This window comes from Pogona vitticeps, chromosome 10 (assembly GCF_051106095.1).
Source record: "Pogona vitticeps strain Pit_001003342236 chromosome 10, PviZW2.1, whole genome shotgun sequence".
NCBI classification, from domain to species: domain Eukaryota; kingdom Metazoa; phylum Chordata; class Lepidosauria; order Squamata; family Agamidae; genus Pogona; species Pogona vitticeps.
The window spans coordinates 2,433,323-2,456,673 of NC_135792.1; the positions used below are offsets into that span (position 1 = coordinate 2,433,323).

At 60.5% G+C, this 23,351-nt stretch overlaps 1 protein-coding gene across 6 annotated transcripts in view; it reads left to right on the forward strand.

The window, feature by feature from the left end:
• Positions 1-23,214, forward strand: part of PMFBP1 (polyamine modulated factor 1 binding protein 1) — a 57,867-nt gene extending 34,653 nt beyond the window's left edge. For 2 of the 6 annotated variants that reach the window (XM_072980762.2, XM_078380438.1), the window contains 26 exons: positions 2,579-2,659; positions 3,822-3,926; positions 7,214-7,297; positions 11,995-12,141; positions 12,983-13,066; positions 13,745-13,912; positions 14,286-14,531; positions 14,652-14,873; positions 16,675-16,848; positions 16,941-17,063; positions 17,179-17,305; positions 17,413-17,570; positions 17,657-17,903; positions 18,508-18,697; positions 18,825-18,978; positions 19,077-19,244; positions 19,362-19,529; positions 19,636-19,803; positions 19,902-20,048; positions 20,137-20,304; positions 20,402-20,464; positions 21,020-21,129; positions 21,317-21,391; positions 21,654-21,747; positions 22,565-22,638; positions 22,878-23,214. In XM_072980762.2, the coding sequence (XP_072836863.2) occupies positions 2,579-2,659; positions 3,822-3,926; positions 7,214-7,297; positions 11,995-12,141; positions 12,983-13,066; positions 13,745-13,912; positions 14,286-14,531; positions 14,652-14,873; positions 16,675-16,848; positions 16,941-17,063; positions 17,179-17,305; positions 17,413-17,570; positions 17,657-17,903; positions 18,508-18,697; positions 18,825-18,978; positions 19,077-19,244; positions 19,362-19,529; positions 19,636-19,803; positions 19,902-20,048; positions 20,137-20,304; positions 20,402-20,464; positions 21,020-21,129; positions 21,317-21,391; positions 21,654-21,747; positions 22,565-22,638; positions 22,878-22,965 (3,633 nt within the window). In that variant the 3' untranslated portion in view covers positions 22,966-23,214. Of the gene's footprint in view, positions 1-2,578; positions 2,660-3,821; positions 3,927-7,213; positions 7,298-11,994; positions 12,142-12,982; positions 13,067-13,744; positions 13,913-14,285; positions 14,532-14,651; positions 14,874-16,674; positions 16,849-16,940; positions 17,064-17,178; positions 17,306-17,412; positions 17,571-17,656; positions 17,904-18,507; positions 18,698-18,824; positions 18,979-19,076; positions 19,245-19,361; positions 19,530-19,615; positions 19,804-19,901; positions 20,049-20,136; positions 20,305-20,401; positions 20,465-21,019; positions 21,130-21,316; positions 21,392-21,653; positions 21,748-22,564; positions 22,639-22,877 lie in introns of those variants that run through there. The other 4 variants (XM_078380436.1, XM_078380437.1, XM_072980764.2 and 1 more) reach the window with 4 other exon arrangements.
• Positions 23,215-23,351: the final 137 nt, after the last annotated feature.

A 23,351-nucleotide genomic window follows, 5' to 3' on the forward strand; every position in this document is an offset into this window, starting at 1 on the left:
CCGCCAACAACATGGGTCTCGGACATGGCAATTAATCCCCTTTGGCTCAGCAGCCCTTGGAAGAGAGGCACCACCCGCCTGAGCCAAAGGTGGTGGTGGGGGGAGCCCTGTCCTAAACCCAGCCTGCCGGAGACCCAGGAGCCGGCAGGAGCTGCGGACCTCTGAGCAAGGTGGGAGGAGCGGAGGACTGTCCGTCCGTCCGTCCGCTCTGTGGCCCAGCGACTGCCCGCCGGCCTCCCGTGCTCTCTGGCTCCTCCTCGGCCCTTCTCTGTCCCTTTGTGTCTGCCGCCTCTGCTCCTCCCCTCTCCTTGCCTCGTTATTTTCCTTTTGACCACTTTCCTCTGCTCCGGGGTCAAGGGCTCGCCCTGCTCCGAGAGAAAGCTAAGCCGAAAAAATTAGGAGGTTTAATCAAAGCTTCGCCCGGCAGCAGCGAACAATCAGCAAACACTGAACTGGGCAAAATTAAAGGCCATTCAGAGGGAAACCGCCGAGGCTGCGCCATTTTCTGAACAAAGGACTCAAAGGCTGAGCCGGAGTTGTGAATGGCGCCTCCCGTAAAGGAAGTGTGGGGAGGGGACGGCGAGAGAGCCGGCGAGAGGAGGGGGAGGGAGGGAGGGAAGGAAGGAGTCGCACAAGGCAGGCTCCCTCCCCCCCCCCCCGTGTAGAGCTGCAGGCAGCCCACACGACAACTGTCAGTGCCATGTTTCTTTCGGAGACAATGCAGCGAGAGAGGAGGATGCTGTGAAGGGCCAAACAAAGCGCTGGGCGACTCCACCTGTGGCCGCCCCTCTCTGGCTTTTGCCACCATCCGGGGGAGCGTCCGTTCCTCCAAGAGACCGGCAAATCATTCGGGATTAAACGTGGGCCAAGGCGTTCGCCCCTCAGGGGCCAAGGGCCAGGGACCCCCTGCCTGTCCCCCAGGATCTTTGTCTGTAGAGGAGTCAAGAAACGGGAGCTGCCCGTGCCCGCCTGTGGCCTGGGAGCCTGGCTATCGCGGGACGGTTTGGGCCCTTTCTGGGCCGGCTCCCCCGTGCCTGGTCCCTCCTGCCTCGGCCAGCCTGGGAGCTCTGCCCGGCGCTGCGCCCTCTCCGACAGAAGCTGAGGTTCTTTTCCCTCCCCAGCTTGGGAGGAGGAGGAGGAGGCATTGCCAGGGTTTCCCCCCTCCCTCCGTGCCCCGGGTGCTCAAAGAGGCCTGCCCGTGCTCGAGACACGAGAGGAGGAAAAGGAGCTGGGAACGGACAGCCGAGAAAGGCGAGCAGCCGTCCTCAGGATCCCCTGCCCAGTCCCACAAGCACAAGGGGCTTTTGGCACGCGCGGGTGATGGCCAGTGTGCTCTTTTGTCATGCCTTAGGGAGGACATCCGGGGTGGAAAGCGGAAGGGGGAGGAAGAGAGAAAGCGATGGGAAGCTTAGAAGATCAAGAGGCCTGGCCCCACAGATGGGGGTGATTCCCCTGGCCGGGAACTGGGCCACCACCTCCTCGGCGGGAGGCAGGTCTCGGGCCACAGGGGTTGTGTGCAAGTGTGGCTGGACCGAGAGGGCCCCGCTCGGGCGCAGCGCAGGGCTTGCCCCTCTTTGGGGCCAGGGGCCGGCTTGTTGTGGCTCCTGTTACGGGACGGGGCGAGTGGGCTCTGCGTGCGTCTCCTGGGGAGGCCGAGCGGGGCGGTGGCCTTGCAGGCACGCTCGCACACAGAGAGAAGGAGCTGCCCCCCCTCCCGTGCGCCAAAGAGGCAGGGCTGCGGTTTCAGCTTTGCTGAACAATTAAACCCTCGGAGCCCAGGGATGAGCAGGAGGCCGTGATTGTCTTTTCTCTTGCGGTAATTGCCTCGGCAATCAGCTTTGATCATCCCGGAGCATCGGAGACGTGTTGCAAGTTGACATCAGTGGGTTTAATGCAGCCATTTGCATAGAGGCGCAGAACAGAGCGCACGGCTTTGACCTGAAACAGCGGCAGCTTCATAGACACCTCATTTAATTTAATACTTTGCCTCCACGGTGGGTGGAAGCCACTGGGTTGGTGCAAGGCGAGGAGGGGGAGCAGATAATCCAGCTCGCTCGCTCTCTGCAAATGTCTCCAGAAATGATGACATGAAAGTAATTGCCTCTGAAGAGGAAAGAAAAGAAATGGCAGGCGTTGATCTCTCTGAAGGGGGGAGGGGGGGCTTGGCCACCTTTCTCTGCAGCAAGAGTGTGGATGCACCCCCATGGGAGACGGGCAAGGAGGCGGGGGGGGCCTGCCAGCGGCCGAGGGCTGGGACAAGCTGGTCCTCTCTGCCAGCTGGAGAGACGGGCGGACCGTGGCACCCTCTTCTGAATGTGGAGCCTGTCTCTTTTGGGTGCGTGGCTGCCCCACAAGGCCATTTCGCGGTGGGGGGTGTCAAGGCCCACCCTCTTTCTGTGGCCTTGGTCCCTCATAGCAAAAGAGTCCCCCATCCCCTCAGGATCTGACCAAATCCTTGCTCCTTGGCCTCCTCCTCCGCCCTCCTTTGCAAGGCAGCAGAGCCGGGGGCCTCCCCGCGCCCCACCATTCTGGGAATCCGCGTTGCAGCCTCCATGTTTCTTGAATATTTCTGTTCCAGAACATCAGCGGTGCAACGATGGCCAGACTCTGTGGTCTCCAGCTCCCCTCCTGTCGATCGTGTCAGCCACGGAAACTAGAGGTGAGGATCCTGGGCCTGGAACCACCGCCAGGCGAGCTTGACCTTCTCCCCTCTCCCGGCCACCTCTGGCAACTGAGCAGGTTCGGCTGTGCCAGAGTGGTGGCCGGTCCAGGCTCATCGTTCAGGGGAGATTCCGCAGGACCTCCTGGGCCAGCAATTTTCATATATATTTTTTTGGGGGGGGCATGCGGGGCGTGAGACTGGGAGGCTGCCCTTGGACAGGAGGCCAGAGAAACCTCTCCCCCCTTGCCTGTGATTGAGTTGCTGCTGCTGCTGCTTGTCCAGCTGGCTTCAAAGCTTGGGACGTGGCCGCGGTGTTACAGCGTTGGTCAGCCTCCTCCCATTGCCTGCCCCTCGTTTGGAGCACCTTGGCTGGGATGGGTGGAGCTGGCTGCCGTCATGCCAGCCGGAGAGCAACAGCTGTGAAGGGAGCCAGGCATCTTGGCTGCCCCGGCTTCCACTCTGCCCCTTTGGGGCATTTCCTCCTCTGGATGCCTCAAGCGGTGGGAGCAAATCCATGGTGGGAGCAAATCTTGGCATGCTTATAGGCTGACACCCCCAGTAGGCTTTTTCCCTTTCTCCTGCCCTCCCTCCCTCCTTTTTGAAACCTGTCTCTGCTAAGAGGAGCAGGCAGCACAAATCCAGAAGCTTCAGAGGCAGCTCCTGCTCGATCGGGGCAAGAGTCCTCTGTTTCTTTCTCTCTGATCCCTGCCCCTTGCGTGCATTCACACATGGTCAGGGCAGATAGCACTGGGAACCCAGCCGACAGCCACGTGGGATCAGGGTGGGAGCGCCTGTGTGTGTGTGTGTGTGACTGGGTAGTAGCAGTACACCTGCCTCTACCCTGGACAAGTGGGGTTTCCAGGGGATCATGACTGAGCCAGCCATCCTGTACACACACACACACAGAGAGAGAGAGAGAGAGAGAGAGAGAGAGCGAGCCCCCCACGTGGACGTAGCACTTCCCAATGTTTCACATATTGACTTCCTGTCCTCCGACCATCAGCCTTTCCCCTGGAGCATCGCGCGGGTGTGTTTTGCTAAGCCCCTACAGTACTAATTGATTTCTCCACCACCCTCCCTCCCCCCCTCCCCGTCCTCACTTTCTTCCTTTCCTTTCCTTCCATCCTTCCTTTCTTTCTTTCCCTGGGCGGGTCAATAGCTGGATGCTTGGGAGTGGAAGATCCGTGAGCTGCAGAACCAGAAAAGGGAGGAACGGGAGCAGAAGCGCCGCCGAATCCTGGACCTGGAGGAATCCCATCAGCAGGTATGGGCGGGCCGGGGAAGGCCTCTGAAGGCAAGGGCGACAGGCACCTCTTGGGCGGGTCTCGCTCGCCCTCGCCGAGGCTGGAGCAGGCGTTCTCCGTATTGATCCAGGGCTCTTTTTCGCTTGCAGCTCCATGGCTGTTGCAGAACAAGCTCCTGCGGGGGGGGGGGGGGAGAAGATGGTAGGCTGGGACAGACGCCTCTCCCAGCGGGCATTTCCTAGGACTGAGATGGAAGCCTCTTTGGTGCCACTCTGCCGGGCACCCTCCACGCCCCTTCCTGGCAATCCCCTCCTGCCAGAGGCTGCAGCTTGGGAGTTGCTTTGCCTCCACCTTTTTGGCAGGGGCCAAAAAAGAAAGAAAGGTGCCTCTGGAGGATCCCCTGCCTGGGCTGCAGAAGCTGAGCCATGGCCGTTGGTCTGCCGAGAAACCCTTCAGGACAGGAAAGGCAAGGGTCTGGCCTGCCCCAGAGGGCCAAGCAGGCACCAGGAGGCAGAGGCTCCCAGGGTTGTTCCCACTCCATCCTTCATGCTCGGCGCCTGGAAGGCTGAGATGAGCCTCCTGGCCTTTGCCGTCTGCCACGGCTTGACGGTCTCTTGCTCCAGAGCGCGCTCAATGACAGCTCTCTGGATTTGGAGAGTTCCCTGGTGGCTTGCCCATGGGTATGTCTGTGAGGGAGCCGCGTGCCGTTCCTCCGGCTGCCGCCGTCTCGCAGCTTCGTCCCAGAAGTCCTCCAACCTGCCGATGGGTCACAGGGTGGAGCTGAACCCCTTTCCTTGGCTGGGAAAGGCTGCCTCAGAAGACGGAGGCGGTTCCCGGGCAGCACGGCTGCTCTCCTACACGAGTTCCTCCAGAGCAGTGCATCTCCACCCGCGTGTGGGTCCCGACCCTGGCCCTGGGCTCCGGCTGGCTCTCCCCCACCTCGAGAAGCCTCGGGGGGCCTTGATGGCTGCCGTCCCAGATGTTCAGCGGGGGCTCTTGGCGCCCTTTTTTGTCCTGGCGGTCCGAATTGAGAGGACCTTTGAGTGCTGCCAAATATTCCGTGGCTTCCTTCCTGCAAGACCAGATATCCCCATGAGCATTTTCTGCCACCAGAAACATAAGAGGGGAAGGGACGCTGTCCCTGGGTCTTAGCACAAATGTGCCTTTAAATTCAGCCCCTTGTAAATGGAAAGGGATCAGTATGATACCAGTATTTATTTTATTTTTTAAGGATGCAGTGGGTTCTGTGAAATTGCAGGCTATTTAGCTGAACTCTTCGAGGGAAGAGTGGGGGAAAACATGGAAGATGAAATTATGAAGCACGTAGTTGTTGTAGTAGTAGAAGGCTTGCTGAAAAGAAGTGAGTGTGGCTTCTGCAGAAGTCGGCCCTCCCTCCCTCACCCCTCAGGGATCAAATGCTGAAGCTGCAGGTGCCTAGATGGATGTTTGGCTTTTGGAAGATGGAGCCTCTCCTTAAAAGGTTCCTGAGTTGTCGTGGCAGGCCGACAAGAAGAAAAGTCTTATCGTTAAGGAACAGGAAGCCCAGCAGGTCATTTCCTGCAGCGGAAGGATGTAAACCGCAGGGTCCCACAAGAATGCGTATAGAGGAACTGGCGCATAATGTATCCGGAGTCAGGGATGGGCCAGTGAGGCTGCCCCGCTTGTGGAAGATGCTCCTGGTGGTCCATTAATGGCAGAGGGGAGGTGCCAAGGGGCCTCTTCCGCTGGGGAGCCTTGCTTTGACGGGCCTCGAACCTCCTCCTGCTTGCCGTGAGGGGTGGCCGTGACTTCCACCGACATACGGCTCTTGTGAAATTGGACCCCCCCACCGTGTGCCCAGACCCTTCAAGCTCGCCCGCTTCGTTAGATCTTCTCAAGGGCCAAAGAGAGGGAAACAGTTCCTTTTCAGTCCTCTGGGCTGCCCATAATTGGATAGGGCCACTTTTGGTCTCATTTTCCCGCACACTCTTCAGCTGGAGAGTCCCAAAGGCTGCACGTCTTCCTCCTCCTCCTCCTCGGGAATCGCTCCACCCTCTGCCCATTTCTGTGGCTCTGTCCTGCCTCCCCCCCTTTGCTGCTCTACTGCTCCCTTTTAAAGAGGAGAGGACGTGAGTCACCCCCTGGTTTCCAAAGGTGACCACAGTCTAGAAGCCCTGCAGCTGTTCATGTTCCTGGCTCTCTGTGTTCCCTCGCTTTCCTAGGACTCCCTCACACAGACGGAAGCTGTTGTTTCCACTGGTGCAGCATATTTTGGGAGCTTCCTGCTGGAATGTCAGGATCTTGTTCCTGGGTTGGCAGTTTAGACCCCACCCCACCCCGACCCCATGATTTCTCGTTCCATTGGGGTTCCCCGAGTGTAACCTTCTGATTTTCCTTGGCGATGATCCTAAACGGCTGGCGCCTTGCCCAGTCTGTTTGGGGCTTCGTGGTGAATAATTGGACGCCCTTTACAAACCCCTCTGCTTCGCTCCTCCTTGCTGACTCAGATAGCTGATGAATGCTAGACAGCTCCAGTCCCGGTCTAAATTGCTCGGGGATTTTGTGGTTTCATTCCCTCTGTGTTGAAGAGGCAGAGTTCTGCTCCTTCCCTGTGCTTTGGGGTTTTTTAATCAGCTTCTGTTCGATGCAAACAGCTTGGTGAATGACTTTGTCAGAGGCTCTTGAAAAATTATACAGGGTGTAATCAAGGATTCGTGTTATCCCCCCCTGCCTGTGTTCAGAACAGGTTGACGGGAGCAATCCGTCTTCATTTTTGCAGAGGCCATGTTGATTCTCCCTCAGCAAGGCTTGTTCTTCCTGTGCATGTAATATAACTTCCGAGTGCTTTCCAGCAATATACCTGGGAGAGTCCGCACGATAGGTTCCTGCCCCCTTTTTTAAATTAAAGGAATGATTTTTTTTCTTGATGCCTTCCACTCTTCTGATCAAGCCACTGTCAGGGGTAAAGCACATATTTGTAACTAGCAAATAATGCAGCAACGTCTGAGTCTGGCTTTGACCTGCGTTTGCCTCCTTCCTATTTCTGCGGCTCCCTGTAGTAACCAGGAAAGTGCACCCGGGTGGTGCCTTTAATATTGGCTTTGAACAGAACGGTGGAAGCCAAAAGGAACACAGCTATAAAGACAGCCGTGACTTTGTGATGGAGGGGCATCGTTGGGAATGGCAGAGGAGGTCCCGAGGAATCGGAGAGAGAGACTCGGCTTCCCCTGGCTTTTCTTCCACACACACCCCGTCTGCCTTGTCCCAAGGTTTCTCCTGATGGCCCTGTGGCTTTCCTGCCAGCAGCTGGTCTGGTCTTGTCTTCCAGGCGGAAGGAGCCATGGTTCAGCTGGTGGTAGCCCCGACGGAGACGGTGGCCCTGAGGAGCAAATACAGACTGGCTCTTTCAGAGGTACTGAGGAACGGAAGGGGGTTCGGAGAGGCTGGGGGATTCTGCCTTCTCTCTCTCTCTCTCTCTCTCTCTCTCTCTCTCTCTCTCTCTGTGTGTGTGTGTGTGTGTGTGTGTGTGTGTGTGTGTGTGTGTGTCTTGTGTGTCTCTATACGGCAGAGAGATGGTCCCTCTTTTAGAAGAAAAGATGCCACTGGTCAGGGAGTACAGCCAGCAATGGCTTCATCTGCTCTGCTTTGCTCTGCTCTCCCCTCCCCTCCCTTCTACCTGATTTCCAGGTCTTGGGGCTGGCCTACTTCCCTCCCTGCTAGGGAAACTTTCCCCCTCTACAGCCAGGCTGTGCCCTCAAAGCAGAGGCGGGGGGGGGGGCAAGGGTTGGGCTGTGCTTTTCCAGGAAGGGTGTCCGCTCTGGTTCTTGTTGCTGGACGCCTATACTTGGGCCCTCGGACTGGGAGGTCGGCCTCTGGGCAAGGGGGCAAAAGGAGCGGTTTGGGATCCCGTTGTGTGGGGCGGAAGGAGGCTCCCCACCTCCATTTGCCCCCTTTCCCTCCCGCAGCGAAGGGGTCTGTTGAGGCTTAGCCCCACGAGGCAGGCAAGGCGCGTGGCTCTAGACTGTGGCACCCGGATGGTTGGGCTGTGCCCGGGAGCGCCTCGGAGTCGTAGCTGAGGGAGGACCAAAGGGTTTGCGCCTGCCGGGAGCCCCCGTTCGCTGGCCAGAGAAGTCCTGGAGGGGATGACCGGGAGGCCCGCCTTCCGCTGGGTTTTCAGGGAAATCCACACCAAGCGTGGAACGCGCTGCAGAGCCCCAACAAGGCTTCCTCTCTGCTCTTGCATCCCATCCGGTGGGGATCCGGCCCTCAGGTTGGTGCAGGAGCCGCCATAAAGGCTTTCCTTCCTTTGGCCCCTGTCGGCGGCTGAATTTCCCATGGTCTAGGGCGGCCGCAGTGGGTCTGCCCGTCTCCCTGCCTCCCTCCCCACGGTGTCCCCATGTGTGTGTGTGTGTGTGTGTGTGTGTGTGTGTGTGTGTGTGTGTGTGTGTGTCTGTGTCTGTGTCTCTGTGTGTGTGTGTGTGTGTGTGTGTGTGTGGAGAGGCATCAGCCTCTGTGTGTGGGTGGGTGTTTTGAATCCTGTCCTTCAAGAGAAGCACAGCCAGCAAACGGCTGGGATCTTTGACAGAACAAAGGTATTTCTGAGGGCTCTGGAAGAGACACTGTTAATGCGTCCCGTCCCTCATTGTCTGCTGTCTGATCCCATCGCTCTGCCAGACAGTCACTGCGGGATGAGTCACTTCTAATGTCTGATAATCAAGGTGAATTTTCAAAAAGCTGCCATTTTGGAATTATACGGCGAGGGGACGGGGGGGGGGGCGGCATGCAAGACGGAGGGATGCAAAGGCTGGGGGAGCCCCCTGCTGTCCTCCTCCAGAACTGCAGGCCGGCCTCGGAGGCCCCAGCGAAGGATGTTCAGATGCTGCTGGAAAACCCCAGCCCCCATCCCCACCCCCAGGGCTATTAGCCCCTCGAGACGGGGGCAGGCCAGAAGCTGAAGCCCCGGGAGGTTGGCCAACGCACTCCTCCTCCTCCTCTCAAGCCCCTTCTGTCCCAAAGGCTTCCTGTGCAGGCCACCTGTTTTCAGAGGTCAACCCAACGGATTCTTCCCGTTTCTGCAAGGGGGTGTTGGGGGGGTCGGGGGACCCTGGTCTACCCCAGGCGAGCATTTAGGAAACGTTAGGCTGCTTCCTCGTGAATCCCTCTGCCAATCTGCCTGGTTTTAAAAAGAGGGGAGAGTCTAGCCACCCCCAGCACTCTCCCACCCACCCCAACAAATAGGTGAATGCCCTCAGAGTCCAAGGATCTCGTTCATTCGTTGGATGAACATTTCCCGTTTGTCTTTCTTTTTCCTCCCTCACTTCCCACCTCACTTCCTGGGTCTCGCGTCCTGATGTGGGTCTGTCATCCCTTCCTTTTCCTTGGACCCAAAATGGTTCCTCTTGGCTTCTCCGTGGTCATCCCCCCCACCACCACCCCCTCTCTCTGCCCCGGCTCCAAACCAGGCCCTTTGCTCTCTGCTGCTGCGGCCTGCCATGTGGAGCATGGCAAGATTTGGGGCTGGTCCAGCGGGGCTCTCGTGACCCCCAGCGGGCGGCCTCCCGGGCTTGCTTTCTAGAGCGGCTGGGAAGCGGTGCCCACGGGCGCTGGGAGAGAGACAGAGCAGTGTGCACCGAATGCCTCCTGTGCCCATAGCCGGCAGGTGTGGGCCTGCTGGCCCGAGACCTGAGTCACGGAGGTGGCCCCATTGACCACGAGCCTCTCTGGCCTTTCCTGCTCCTGGCTGGGGTGTTGCCGGCCCTATGCCAGCCGTTCTTCATCTTGGCCCAGCCTGTCTTGAAAACTCTGTGACTGAAATCTCCCTGGCCTTTGTCGTTTTCTTCATTTCCATTTTATATTCTAAAATATGCACTCCGAGTTCCGCTCGACAGACACCCCTAATCTAATCTCCACGTCTGCTTTCTAATTTTCGCGGTCAGGATAAAACAAATTGGCCAGCATTAATTGTCTGCACAGCAGCCCGGAGCTGCGAGGGGTGATTTACGAGCTCCGAGCAGGCACTCTGCAACACATTTTTCTTAATTTATTTTTAATGAGTCTCTCAATTAATTTTCTTGGAAACATCTTAATGATGTTGGAGGCGGGTGTTAATGAGGGCCTGGGCTCCCGCTTCAGGACGCCTATTCCCAGGTGCTGAGCTGGCGCCGCTGGAGGCCGGGGCCGCTGTGACTTTGCAAAAGGGAAGGTCCGCCCGGCAGGCCGAGGGAAGACCGGTGTGCCGGCGCCCTGCTCCCACTTTGCCCTCCTGTGAGAGAGGGACGGGGGGGGGGACAGACTCCAGACCCCAGCTGGGCCCTTCTGTTGCTTGCCCCGTGGTTTCCGGAAGTAGGCGAACTCTTTGGCCGAATTAGCTCATCGCTCTCTGGTGAAGAGGAACCCTCTCTCTGTGCAGCGCGGAGGGCCTGCCTGGAATGCCCTCCTGGAGGCATCTTCTCCGTGTTTTGCACACCTCGGGTGCCAGAGGAGCGTTGGCAGCGGGCATGGCTTGGCACTAGAAAGAGGCAAAAGAACAGCTCGCCTCGTGGTTCCCCAGTTAAACCCGGAGGGAGCTGCAGAGGGCGTGCCGAGCAGCCGTGCTCCTCCTTTGGAGGCTGAGGGGAACCCCAAGAAATTGCAGGGGGGGCAGTGTCTGCTCTCACCGCCCGCTCTCCCTGGAACCACCGAGGGAGGTGTGCACCGGAGTGGCAAGCGGCGCCAGGGGTGCCAGGGACCATTTTCTGCCCATGAGACCCTCCAGGATCCGCAGGGATTGCTTAACATTCAAAACAGCAAAATCCCCAAATGTTTGAAAAACGAACATTCAGTATGAGCTCTGCAAGGGAGGCCCTGGAGTCTTTTTCAAAGGAGACATTCTCTGTGCCCTTCCTAGGTTTTTTGGGGGGTGTTTCTTTTTCCTGGGCACCTCCTCCCCATCTCTCTCTTTCAATGCAGAGGGGGCCCCAGGGATCTGTTTTGCTCACCGCCATCTACAGCATCATTCCAGACCATGCTGACATTTTTCCAGGAAATGTATCCTAAGGGAGCCGTGCGGTCACCTGCGGCCAGCAGGACCGTTCGGGATCGGTGGGTCGGCCCTTCCCTGCTGAGGAAGAGGTGGGGAGAAGGCCAGCGGCTTGGAGGCCACAGTGGGGTCCCTGACGCCCAAGGCTGGCAGCCACCGACAGAGGGGCCCTTCGGGGGCCCCCGCCTGGCCTCCTCGCTCCGCCTAGCTGGGCGCCCCCTCGCATGCCCTGCCGGGGAAGGGCGGCCTCCGGAGGACCTGTGGTGGTTTCCTCGCCGCCTGTCCGTCTTCATTAAATCACAGGGAAGCCGAAAAGAAATGGCTTTTGTCGCAGGCAGAAGGTGGCAGCTGCTTAATTTCAATTAGCGCAGGCTCAAAAAGAATAGCGTGAAAGTGGCAATTAACAAGAGGCGGGATTCTCCTCTCCAGCTTTTTGCCTATTTGGGGGACGGGAGCCATGGCAGGTGTGCCAAGGCCAGCTGGTCATAGGGGAAGGCGCCCCCTCTCCCACTTGGCCCTTGGGGCTGGCGCTCGGGGGGGGGGTCTCACCGATCCATTTCCTGTTGGGGATTCTTCGTGCTGGGGAGAGTTTGGGCTCCGAGGGAATGGCTAGTGGCCCCTTCCGCCCTTCAGGCCCCAGTCCTTGGGCGCTTGCGCCTCCGTGCGTGCTCAGGGGAGTAGAGTGGCTCGTATGGATCGGGTGCTTCAGGAGCGAAAGGGATCTCTTTGGCTGTCTCAACGCTATTGATCTCTGGCTGGGCCCGGTGCTGGCGGTGGAGGGAGGGATGAGATCCTCACGGTCAGGGGCTTGTTCTGCGAAGGCAGCGGTGCATGGAGGGCCTGGCTGGCTGTGGCTGCCTTTGAAGGAGAGCCGCGCACTGTGCTGGGTGGTGCCTTGCTCTGCCCTGTGGACTCCCAAAGGTCAAGGGGGGCAGCGGCTCCCAGAGGAGGTGTCAGCCCCTTTGCGCTCCAGGGTGGTGGGGCGGAGGGACCCCATTTTCAGGTCTCTCCCTGTTGCAGGGAAAGGCCCAGGGGAGGGCAAGAGCCAGGAAGGGCCCTCCTCACCATCCGTCTCTCCTCTTGCTTTCCAGGTTGTGGAGCAGAGGGAGGCTCTGCACGGGCTCTGGGAGCGGGACAGCCACAGGCAGCAGCCGAGGGCCGAGCAAGCAGGGCTCGTCCGGCAGTCAGAAGGCCAAGCCCAAGAGCCCCTGGAGCGCTTGCAGAGCGCGCAAGAGCAAGTACGAACAGCCCCGGGGGTGGTGTCCCAGCCCTCCTCCTGCCTGTCTTTGGGCACGCTGTGGGGTGGACCGGGCTGGGGGACGGGCGGCCCCAGGGGTGTTCTCCCCCCCGACCCTTCTCTTCCAGGCCTGGAGGGCAGCGGTCTCGCTGCCTCTGAAGGGGGCCGCCAGAGCCGAGGGCAGCGAGGAGGGCGGCCGTGAGAGTGGCATGGCCTGGGGGATGCTTTGTGGAGCGGAGCCGAGCAGGGCTCCCACCTGCCTGAGCAGGTGTGGGCGAGAGAGGGAGGGGGCCTGCGTGGCTAGAGGAGGGTGCTGCTGCCACCGGCCTCGGCCCCGGAGAGGGCAGGGCAGGGCTGGAGGTCTCACCCGGGGGAAGAAAGGTCCTCCGCAGGGTAGGAGTCTCTGGCACCTGGGAAGGAGGGCAGGGGCGGGGGGTCTCTTCCTGGGCCTCCTTCCGCGGCGTCTCACCGGGACGTGTCCCCTCTCAGAGGCAGCTGCCGGAGAGCAAAGAGGAGGCCGGCCGAGGACTAGGCTGCCCGAGAGGCGCCATCTCGATGCTGGAGGCAGCTATCTCAAGGACATGCTGAGCCCGAGTGGCTGGCACCGGACGTGGCTGCACTAAGACCACGGGATGAGACCTCCTGGCAAAAGGCCAGCACACTGGCTGCCGCCGGCTGGGAGGGGACGGGCTCTCCCACGCCTCCCTCCTCCTCCTCCTCCTCCTTCCTGCCAGGGAGAGAGAGAGAATGCGGCCGCCGAGGGGATTCTGAGTTCTGGGCATTATCTCTGGAATCCCCGCAGCCCTCGGGCCGGGCAGGTTCTCACACAGCCCTTTTCCCAGGTGGGCGTCCAGGATGAGGCCATTGCAGAGCCCCGAGGAGGCTTGAAAGCTGCGGCGGAAGCCCAGGCACAAGGGAAGGATGAGGTGACGTTTGGGGGGACCGACAGCCTCCTTGACCAGGTCCTATAAAGGTAGCCCCCCCCAAAAGGCCGACCTCTCCACTTACGCCACGGTCCTCCCCCCATCCCCTCCCACCCGGGGCCGTCCCTGCATGAGAGGTGGGGGGGAGGGCCAAGAGCGGTCCTCAGACAGACAGACAGACAGACAGGTGACCTCTCCAGGCCGGGACAGGGCGGCGGGGGCGGGTCGGGGGTCTGTGGCCAGAGCGGAGCTGAGGATATGGGGCTTTGGTCCCAGAGGGCCACAGGGCTCTGCCTTCCCTGACGCTCCCGAAGGGGGCTTCTGAGGCTGAGCCAAGCGACCCTTCCGGGTCCGTGGCTCCCTTTCCTAGAGGCAGTCAGTCAGACGGGCCTCCTTTCCCTGGGGTGGGCGAGGGAAGGGTGGTGGCCTCTGCCCGGCGGTCAGCAGCAGCGTCTGTCCCAGAAGCCAGCCTGCCCCCACCGGGGACCTTCCTTTCAGGAGATGCCTCCGGCGTCAGGCGGAGGGGTAGGAGTCAGGAGGCCTTGACCGCCGGCCTCACGAGGAAGGAGGAGCGGCCCACACGTTCCAGTGGCAGGAGGCTAGGCGGAGTGGGGGTGGGGCCGAGGGCCTGGACTCTCCGGCCACTTGGCAAGATGCCCCGTCTTGCTTTGCCGGCCGCAGCTTGCAGGGAAGGCAGCAGAAGGGAACGGCCTCCGGGCCCAGCGCCATCCCCGGCAGGCTGAACTGAAGGCCCTGCAGACATCTCGCCAGGAGCAGGAGGCAAGCATGGTAGAGCAGACGCGCGTCCCCCGCCAGCTCCAGCTGGATAAGGAGGCCTCTCTCAGGCAGGTCAGCCTCCCGGAGCACGCCGCCTTCCTCGGGGGCTCCCCTCCGTGCGGTCCCTCTCCCGCTTCTCCTTGGCAAGGCAGGCTCCCGGCTCAAGCCAGGTGAACCGCTCATCTCCCCTGCCCCCCAAGATTCCTGCTGGAACTGTGGATGCCTAACTGGAGGGCTACAAGAAGGGAGGGCGCCCCCTCTCCCTGAACCCAGGGAGGGGAGGCAAACTCTTCCCTGTGGCTTCCCTCCCGCCCCCCGTGAGAGATACGAGCCCCTTGGCAGGGGAAGTGGCGCTCTGACAGACGGTGCAGGAACCCTGCGCGTGCGCTCTCTCTCTCTTGCTCTGCCCTCACCCTTGGGCTGGGCTGGGCTCTTCTGTTTGCAGAGTCTGAGCCCTGGCGCCCTGCTGGAGCCGCTGCCGGGCGAGGGGGGATCCGGCTGTCCGGCCCGCCAGGCCGAAAGGGAGGACCTGCAGGAGCGGCTGGAGCAGCTTCAGCAGGAGCTGGACCTCTGCAAGGAGCGCCACCGGGACCACCTCCTCCGGCTGGAGGCCCGCGAGGGCACCTGGGAGCGGGAGGGCCTGGAGGCGACGGGCCGGCTGCTCCGCCAGTGCCAGATCCTCAAGGACCAGGTGAGGGCGGCAAGCAGCCCGGCTGCCAGGCCCGCCAGCAGAAAGCCTCCACCCCCCCCCCACCCACCACCCAGGGACGCCCGGCTAGTTCTCTGTGTTCATGCATTGCCTCTCCTGCAGCTCTTCTACTACGAGGAGGTGACCCAGAAGCAGGAGGTGGCGCTCTCTTGCCAGCGCGAGCGGGAGCAGCACCTGCAGGAGTGCCTGGGCCAGGCCGAGAGGAAGGCCAGCCTCCTGGAGATCAGCCTGGATCTCTACCGGCAGAAGTACCAGGCCTCCTTGGCCCGAGGCGGGGAGCTCGAGGACCAGCTGCGCCGCCTGCAGGAGGAGCTCGCCGACCAGGTGGGTGTCCTTCCTCTCCCAGCCCAGGTCTCAACGTTTCCAGAGTTTTAGAGCTGGTGGGGAAAAAACAAACCAACAGGGGTGTCCTGTCCCTCAGAAGGGAAAGGGAGATGGTGTGGGGAACTTTAAAAAGAAGGTTCTGAACGGCTGTCAGCTGAGCCCAGTTAGCCTCTGACAAGTGGGGGCGGGGGGGTAAGCGAAAAGAGAAACGACTGATTTTGCAGCAGACCAAAGCAAAAAGCACTGTCTGGTCCAAAGGGGGTTGTGATTCGACAGCACAGTGGCCTTCACCAAAGTCAGTAAAAGGGTCGCCCCCGAGGAAGGCAAGCAGCCCTTCACAAGCAGCGAGGCCCCCTCCTCTCTTGGGTTGGAGTTGTGCTCCCCGTCGGCGGGAGGCACAGGAATTGCCCTTCTCCCGACTGTTCGCTTTTGGCAGGTTAAGTGAGTAACACTTTGGCTTGGGAGGCACTTCCGCAAAGGAGAGGGGAAAAGGAGAACGGAGGACAAAGAAAAGGCAGAGGGGCTCCGTTCCTGTTTTAGCTCCGTTTTTTCCCATGAGGCAGACGATGAACTTCCAAATAAATGGGAAGTGCAAGTGGGGAGGGGGGCAGGATCGCAGCTGGAGATGGATAAACATATAGTCAAGGAATGCCTCACCACCTTGAACGAGTTCAAATCTCCAGGGCTGGATGAACGGCATCCGAGAGTACTGGAAGAACTGGCTGAAGAACAATCAGAACCACTATCCATTCTTTTCTTGAAATCATGGGAAACGGATGAGGTGTCAGGGGATTGGAGGAGAGCCAATGCTGTCCCTGCCTTCAAAAAGAGCAAAAAAGAGGAACCTGGGAACTACAGGCCAATCAGGCAAAATTCTGGAACAGATCGTAAAGCGGTCATTGTGCAAGCACCTAGAAGAGAGTGCAGTAACAACTAGAAGCCAACACGGATTTATCAAGAACAAATCTTGCCATACTAATTTGATCCCATTTTTTCATCAGGTCACCTCCCTGATAGACAGAGGGAATGCTCTAGATGTAATATATCTTGACTTCAGCAAAGCTTTTGACAAAGTGCCCCATGATGTCCTGATCAGCAAGCTAACTAGGTGTGGGCCGGATAGATCGAGGGTCAGATGGTTACACCATTGGCTACAGAATTGTACTCAGAGAGCGAGGATTAATGGGTCCTTCTCTAAGTGGGAGGAGGTAACAAGTAGGGTACCTCAAGGCTCAGTCCTGGGTCCGGTGTTCTTCATTCATTTATTAATGACTTGGATGAGGGAGTACAGGGAATGCTTGTCAGATTTGCGGATGATACCAAATTGGGTGGAATAGCTAATACCCTAGAAGACAGAAACAAAATTCAAAATGACCTTGATAGGATGGAGAACTGGGCCGAAAGTATCAGAATGAATTTCAGCAGGGATAAGTGCCAAGTCCTGCACCTCAGAAAAAGAAACCAATTGCACAGTTACAGGATGGAGGAGACTTGGCTCAGCAAAACTATGAGCAAGAAGGACCTTGGAATTGTCATAGATCACAAGCTAAATATGCGCCAACAGGGTGATGTGGCTACAAAAAGGGCTAATGTTCTTTTCCGCTGCATTAATAGAAGTCTAGTTTCCAAATCCAATGAGGTGCTAGTCCCCCTCTATTCAGCCCTGGCGAGGCCTCCCCTTGAGTCTTGTGTCCAGTTCTGGACACGGCACTTCAAGAAGGATGCTTACAAGTTGGAACAAGTTCAGAGGAGGGTGACAAGGAGGATCAGGAGGCTGGAAACTGAGCCTTCTCTCGCACAGGCCAGGGAGAAAGAGGAGGCTGCCTTGAAGCTGCACGCGGAGCATGTGGCGGGAGAGCTGGCCCGGGAGCTGCGGGAGGCCCAGCAGGAGCTGAGCCAGGCCCAGCGCCTCAGCGGCCGCTGCCAGGAGACCGTCCAGGAGCTGCAGAAGCAGCTAGCCTCCGGCCACCTCGAGGTGAGGCGGGCAAGGCCACAGGCGGTGGCGGTGGTCCAAGGGTGGGGGGTCCTGTCCTTTCCATGGCAGAGTGACAGGCGGTGTCTCTTCAGCTCCTAGAGCGAGAGGAAGAACTGGCTGCCCTGCGCCGAGACTTCGCCACCTACAAGGCCACTCACAGCTGCTCCAACAGTAGCTACGAAAACCAGCTGGACTACGCAGAGGCTCTGAGGCAGGTAAAGCACCACCGCTTTGAGGCCATGGAGCCCATCGGTCCTCGGTAGCCAGAGTGGCCCGGGAGCACGACGGCCAGGGTCGAAAGGAAACGGTGGCTCTCTTTGGTCTGCCCAGAAGCTGGCGCAAGCGGAGGAGGAGAGCGCCGAGCATCGGCGGAAGGCCGAGGAGTACCAGGAGCTGTTGCAGGACTTGAAAGCGGAGCTGGCGAGAGTGATGGAGCAGGAGACCAGCGCCAGGAAAGGTAGGGCAGGACAGAGTCGCTCAGCCCCCTGCCCCCGGGTCCCTCCGCTGCCTGGAGGAGGCTCTGCCAGCGGGTCCTTGCCCTACTGCAGGCTCTCCTTGTTTCAGGCGCGACTCAGCTGGAGCGGAGGGTGCAGACCCTGCAGGAGGAGGCAGCCGCTCAGAGGGAGAGGCAGCAACTGGCGGCCGCCGCCCTGGAGCAGCAGGCAAAGCAGCTGGGGCTGGAACTTGAGCAGAGCCGCCAGTCCTGGGCCGAGAAGGAGCAGGTGAGCCCGTCGGCCTGGCCTGCGCAAGGCGTCCAGCTGGGGCGGGGCCCTCTGGCCCTCACGCCAGCCCTCTTTCCCTTCCACAGGAGATCCAGAAGCGGGACCAGCTCCTGCGCAGATCCCAGGCCAAGGCGGCACACGCCCAGCGTGCCCTGCAGGAGAAGGGACAGGAGGCCGAGCGGCACCAGGCCCAGGCCCATCGCCTGGCCGCCCGTTTGCAGGAGGTGCAGCAGGAGCTGGAGAAGAGCCGGGCAGAGATGGCCGCTCTGCGTGTCGAGGCGGAGGCGCTGCGGGAGGACCTGCGCACGAGCCAGGAGCAGCGTCAGCAAGTGGGTGAGTCCATCGCGAAGGGGAGGCAGGGCTTTGGGGAAAGGGGGGGAAGCACCCTGGGGCAGGGCCCTCTGCGGTCTCTGCCACACGCACACTACGGACCCCTCCACCTCTCCTCCTCCCAGCAGACCAGAGCCAACCTTGGGGGAAGCGTCAGCATGCAAGGGTGGAGGCTTCCTTCACAGGGGCTGCTTAGCAAGAGGCAGAGGGTCCACGTTGTAGCATTAGGCGCCAGGTGGTGAAACAGGCAAGATCCAGACACCCAAGGGCCCCAGCAAAGGTGGAAGCACATGAGCTCCCCTCATGGGATAATGAGCACACACACAGAAACAGGAGTGTGTGTGTGTGCTTATTCTCCTGCCGTCATTGCCTGACGGTCCCTAAGGTGGCCCACCTGGCAAGGGAAACCCGGCGCTGCCGTGTTGATCTTTTGGCTGTGACCCAGTCAGTGACTCAGGGGAGACTTGAGTGGACTCAGGGCCCAGCGCACTCTCCCCCCCACCTCCTTGGGCCCCTTTCCTCGTTGCCCAGCCCGCCCGCCCGCCTGCTCTTGAAAGCCCCGAAAGGAGGCCTTTGCTCCCCTGCTCCCTTCCTTCCCTCCGACCAGCCCGGGAACTGGCCGAGCAGGAAGAGCAGCGGCTGCTGGCCCAGAGCCGCCTGCACTCGGCCCAGGAGCAGCTGGAAGAGCGCGTTGCCGAAGACGCTCACCGCGCGCAGGAGGGCCGCCGCCTGGAGGCCGAGGTCCAGCTTCTTCACGAGAGACTCTCTGCGGCCGAAGCAGAGCTGGAGGAGAAACGGTACCTGCCAGGGGGTTGTGAGGACCACAGGAGGATCCCAAGTGAGCCTTGCTGGGGGAGGGGGGGGGGAAGGGTGCCTGGGAGGGAGGGAGGGGGGTCATCATCTCCCTCCTGCCGCCTCTTCCAGGGATCTGCTGGAGCAGCTCACCGAGGCGCTGAGAGAGTCCAGGCAGCAGCACCAGGACGCCAAGGAGGAGGCTCGGCAGCACCAGCAGGCAGCCGCCCGGCTCGAGCGGAAACTGGAGGGCAGCCGGGCGGGTCTCCAGCAGCTGCAGCAGCAGGTAGGGGGAAGCTGGCGTCGGGGGGGGAGCGCTCGGGGAGGGGAAGGAGCTGCCGCCAGGGTCACCCTCGTGTGCATTCATGTGTGGTGTCCTCTCAGGTGCAGGGGCAGGAATCCACGCTGGAGGCCCTGCGTGCGGAGGCGAGCCAGCAGAGGCGCCAGGAAGAGGCGTGGCAGCGGGAGCGGCAGCAGGTCCAGGAGCGGGAGAGCCGGCTGGCACGGGAGCACCAGGAGCTGCAGCACCAGCTGGAAAGCTGTCGGTGCAGGGTGAGCTGAGAGGCTGGTTGGCCGGCCGGCTGGGAGGCAGGCAGGGCGGCCCAGGGGAGGGAAGGCGAGGGCCCGAGTCCTCACAGAGAGGCTGCACTGCCCACGTTTTCTCTCCAGTTACAGGAAGAGGAGCGGAAAAGTCACAGCCTGCAGACGTCCCTGGCGGAGCGGGAAGCGGAGAACCGAGCCCTGCAGGAGCAACGGAAGCAGCACGCCCGGGAGCTGGAGGCCCTGCAGGCCAACCTGGGGCAGGCCCAGCGGCAGCTGCAGCAGCAGACAGCCCAGGTGAGCCCAACGAATGAACGAACGAATGAACGAAACCCTCTCCCGGGCCTTTCGCTTGCTGGGCTGCGGAGTGAGCCCAGCGCCAGTGTGGTCCCTTCCCCCGCAGGTGCTGCAGCAGGAGGCAGCCGCGTCCCAGCTGCGCAGCGAGTTCCGGGCGGTCCAGGAAAGAGAGCACCAGAGCCAGCAGACCCTCTCGGCCGCCGAGGCCATCGCCCGGCGGCTCCAGGAAGAGGTGGCCTCCTGCCAGGCCAGCCAGAGGGAAGCCCTGGGGAAGGTAGGGCCCAGCCGCGTGCCAGGCGGCTTGGGTGGGTGAGGTGGAGGATCCCCCGCACCGCCGGCGTGACTTCTGACTTCCCTCTCATGTCTTGGTAGCTGGAGCAGAAGACGCAGGAGACATCCTGCCTGCAGGCCGAGCTGCGGCTCACCCAGCGCACGGTGGCCCGCCTGGAGGAAGAGCTGGCCGGGGCCCAGGAGCAGGAGCGGCAGCTGGTGGCCCTGCAGAGGGAGAGGAAGCAGGAGGTAAGTCTTCCCGGCTGGGCTTGTAGCTGGCCGACTTGGCAAAGCCCCGCCCGGCCTCATGGGCCTCTCTCTCTCTCTCTCTCGACAGGCCTGTGCCACAAAGGAGAGGCTGAGCCACCTCAGTGGCCAAGCGTGGCACTGGCAGAAGGAGCACCAGGCTGCCAAGCTGGCCCTGGCAGAAAAAGAGGAGGAGCTGGTGGTGATGAAGGTGGAGCTGGCTTCCCTCGAAGAAAAAGGCCACCGCTTGACAGAGGAGGTGGGTGTGCGGGGGAAGCTGGTGCTGGGTGCAGGCGGGTCGTGCCCTCCTCGGGCAGCCGCTGACGCCGTTCCTTCCCTGGGACCTTCTTTTGTAGAGGGAAGAGCTGCAGAACGAGGTCAACCTTCTCCGGCAGAAATTCATTGCCTCCAGCCAAGAGGTGGGTGCCTTCTTGGCCGTGACGGGCGCACCGGTTGCCAGGGCTGTCGCTTCCTTTTTTGTCTTGGCCACGTTGGCTAGTACTGAGCCGCCATCACCCCAGGGCCGCCCCAGGGCACCTGAAGGGCACGTGGCAGAAGCTCCACTTGACCCCAGATCTTACTGGCCAGATGTCCTTTCAGACCACCTCCCGGGGAGGCCTAAAGGAGAGCGGCTTCTCTGGGCCCTTTCCCACCTGCTTCCGGCAACCTCTGGCGTCCACCTGACTGTGACGTGGCTGTTGTGCGGGTGCTCATTTTCTGGCCCCGTCGGAGGCATTCAGACGGAGCCCCCCACGAAGGTCGTGAACTTGGAAACATGAAGAGCGGTCTTGGGGTGACCTCCTCCGAGGTCTGGGAGGCTCAAGAACCTCGTCTTCCGTCCCGGGCTAGCTGAGCCCAGCTCTCTTTCCCTTCCGAAATCCAACCAGCTTGATGGGTATCCAGGATGCTTCCTCCCTCCAGGCCACCCCAGGGTGCCCTGGCTGGACTGACCTCCCCCCACCCCCTCTGGCCAGGTGGAATCCCTGCAGACGTCCCTGGAGGCGGCCCGGGATGACAGCTATCGGCTGCAACACGAGAGCGAGTTGGTGGTTGCAAACGTCAGCCAGTGGGTGAAGGAGCAAAAGTGAGTAGCAAGCAGCGACAGCTTCTTGTAGCCATTCTGGGCTACCATGGGCATTGCCCCAAGCCTCTGGCCGGAGCAATGTTGGGCCGGGTGGGAGGTCCACAGCCATTTGGTGGCTCTTCCTGGGTTTCGAAAGGGAAGAGCCGAAGCCTTTTTCTTGTCACCTTACCTGATCCTTTCCTTGCAGGCAGGTGAACGAAAAGTTGGGCCACAAGATTCGAGACCAGATCAAGCAGGTTGCTCAGCTGACGGGCGTGCGGGAGTAAGTAAGGCAGCCGGGCCCCGGGGTGGATCTCTGTGGGGAGCCCTCTGTGGGGTGCACCCTTTCCCCACTCCCAAAGGCTGGAAATCTTGCTGGCTCCCACATTTCTGTTGGAAAAGCAGTGGTACAGTTCCCACATGCAGACACATAGGAAGTAGCTGGTGGTTCTTTCCACGCCCAGGAATTACCCTGTGAAGGCAGAGACCCCAAGCCTAGCATCTGTTCCTCCTCCGCTAAATGCAGGGCCTTCTCTTCCTCACAGCCACCTCCATGGACTGGTGGAGCGACTCCAGCAAGAGAACAAGCAACTGAAAAATGAAGTGGATGAGCGGCGTATTGAGTGTGAGCGCCTCAAGGTGAGCCCACCGAGATTTGTCCCTCCAGGGAACTCACTGGCCTGTGGCCTGAGCAGAGAGCGGGCTTTCTTTCCTGTCAAAGGGCAGAACTGTCACGCCCTTCACCCCATGGGGCCTTGGCCCTCCCTGAATGGTGGCCGCCTTCCTCCGCTTTAGACTGCTGGCCGTCTTGATCAGGTTTGGAGACACCCACCCGTGCTGGCCTGGGGGCAGCAACTCTCTCGGCCCCCTGACCACCCCTCTGGCTGCAGTGTGGTGACAAGAAAGATGCCCCACCATACACGGCTTCTTGTTGTAAAAACAGTTGAGGTCTCACTATGTGCAGGATCTGCTGCTTCGGGCAAGCTGGAAGTCAGCAGGAGGAGGAGGAGGAGGGAGAACTCAGGGCAGGAGTGCGGCCACCCACTGGCGCCGAGGAACCGAGACACCTTCCTCAGCAGCCCAGGGACCGCGTAATCCACTCAAGTCTCCAAACAAAGGAGGCGGCCATGGCAAAAAGCTGCCAGTGTTTGCCTTGGAGACAGACAGACGTGACCGACCCTTCCCTAGAGATTGAATGGCTCTGCCAGAGAACTTTTTAATTAACTGTCTTGCTGCAACACAGAGTTACATCACAGCAGCGCAGGGGAGTGGGGGCATCAGCCCACAATGGAGGTCAAAATATGCCGTTAGAAGCCAATGTGGGAAAGCCACGGGCGATGGGCGGGAGGGCAACCCACTCCCCTAGCTATCCTGTTGTAGCCACCGGGCATCTGCACCAGGTAAACCAGCGCCCTGGCACAGAGGCCATCCCTCCCACCCCTGCCTTTCGTTACAGGCTCTCTGCAGCAGTGACTCAGACCCTCCGTGCTCTACAGGGCAACCGCTCTGGCCTACGCTCCCGGCGGATGAGTAAGTGCTTCCCGACCAGTTCCCCAACCCTCCTTGATTGGAGCTAGAGGAGAGGGATGGTGTTGGTGTCTCTAGGGAGGGTCCTGCTGAAGAGGCCACCCTCCCTGCCTCTGGGGGGGGGGGCTAGCAGTGTTTTCCTAAGTGCTCTCAGGCAGGGCCCTTGGGCTGCCCAAGAGGGAGGAGGGAACTTAATGTCCAAGCTCTGCTCCAGACAGAAAGATGTTAAGTTTGAAAAACAGGCTTTTCCCCCATCTTATTTTTGACAGCACTCTGCAGTTTGCTCAGAGACGAAGCCAAAGGGGGGCTACCAAATGGCATCACTCTTAGCGAGTCCAGCATGACCGGCCTTCCCTCCGTCCTCCACGAGGGAACCCGAAGCTCCAGGTACTGCCCAGAGAGCAATGGCTGAGGGCACAGGAGGGCGTCCAGATCCGTGTCCAGATCCAGAAGATATTTTGAGACGGGACCTGCAGGCCAGACTGTAATCATGTGACTTCTGCAAAGGAGGGGGAAACGCGTGTGCAGATACGGAGCCAATAAAACGGGAAGTGTGCGATCACTCCCCAAGGAAAAGAACCCAAGCAAGGCCCGTTCCTTCTGTGGGCGTGGAGTTGGGTAAGGGGTAGAGGGGCGGGTGGTGGTGGTGGAAGACACCTTGCAGGGGGTGCCGTCTGAGAGGGAGGGTGGCAGGCGTGAAACTCTCTCCCGTCAGA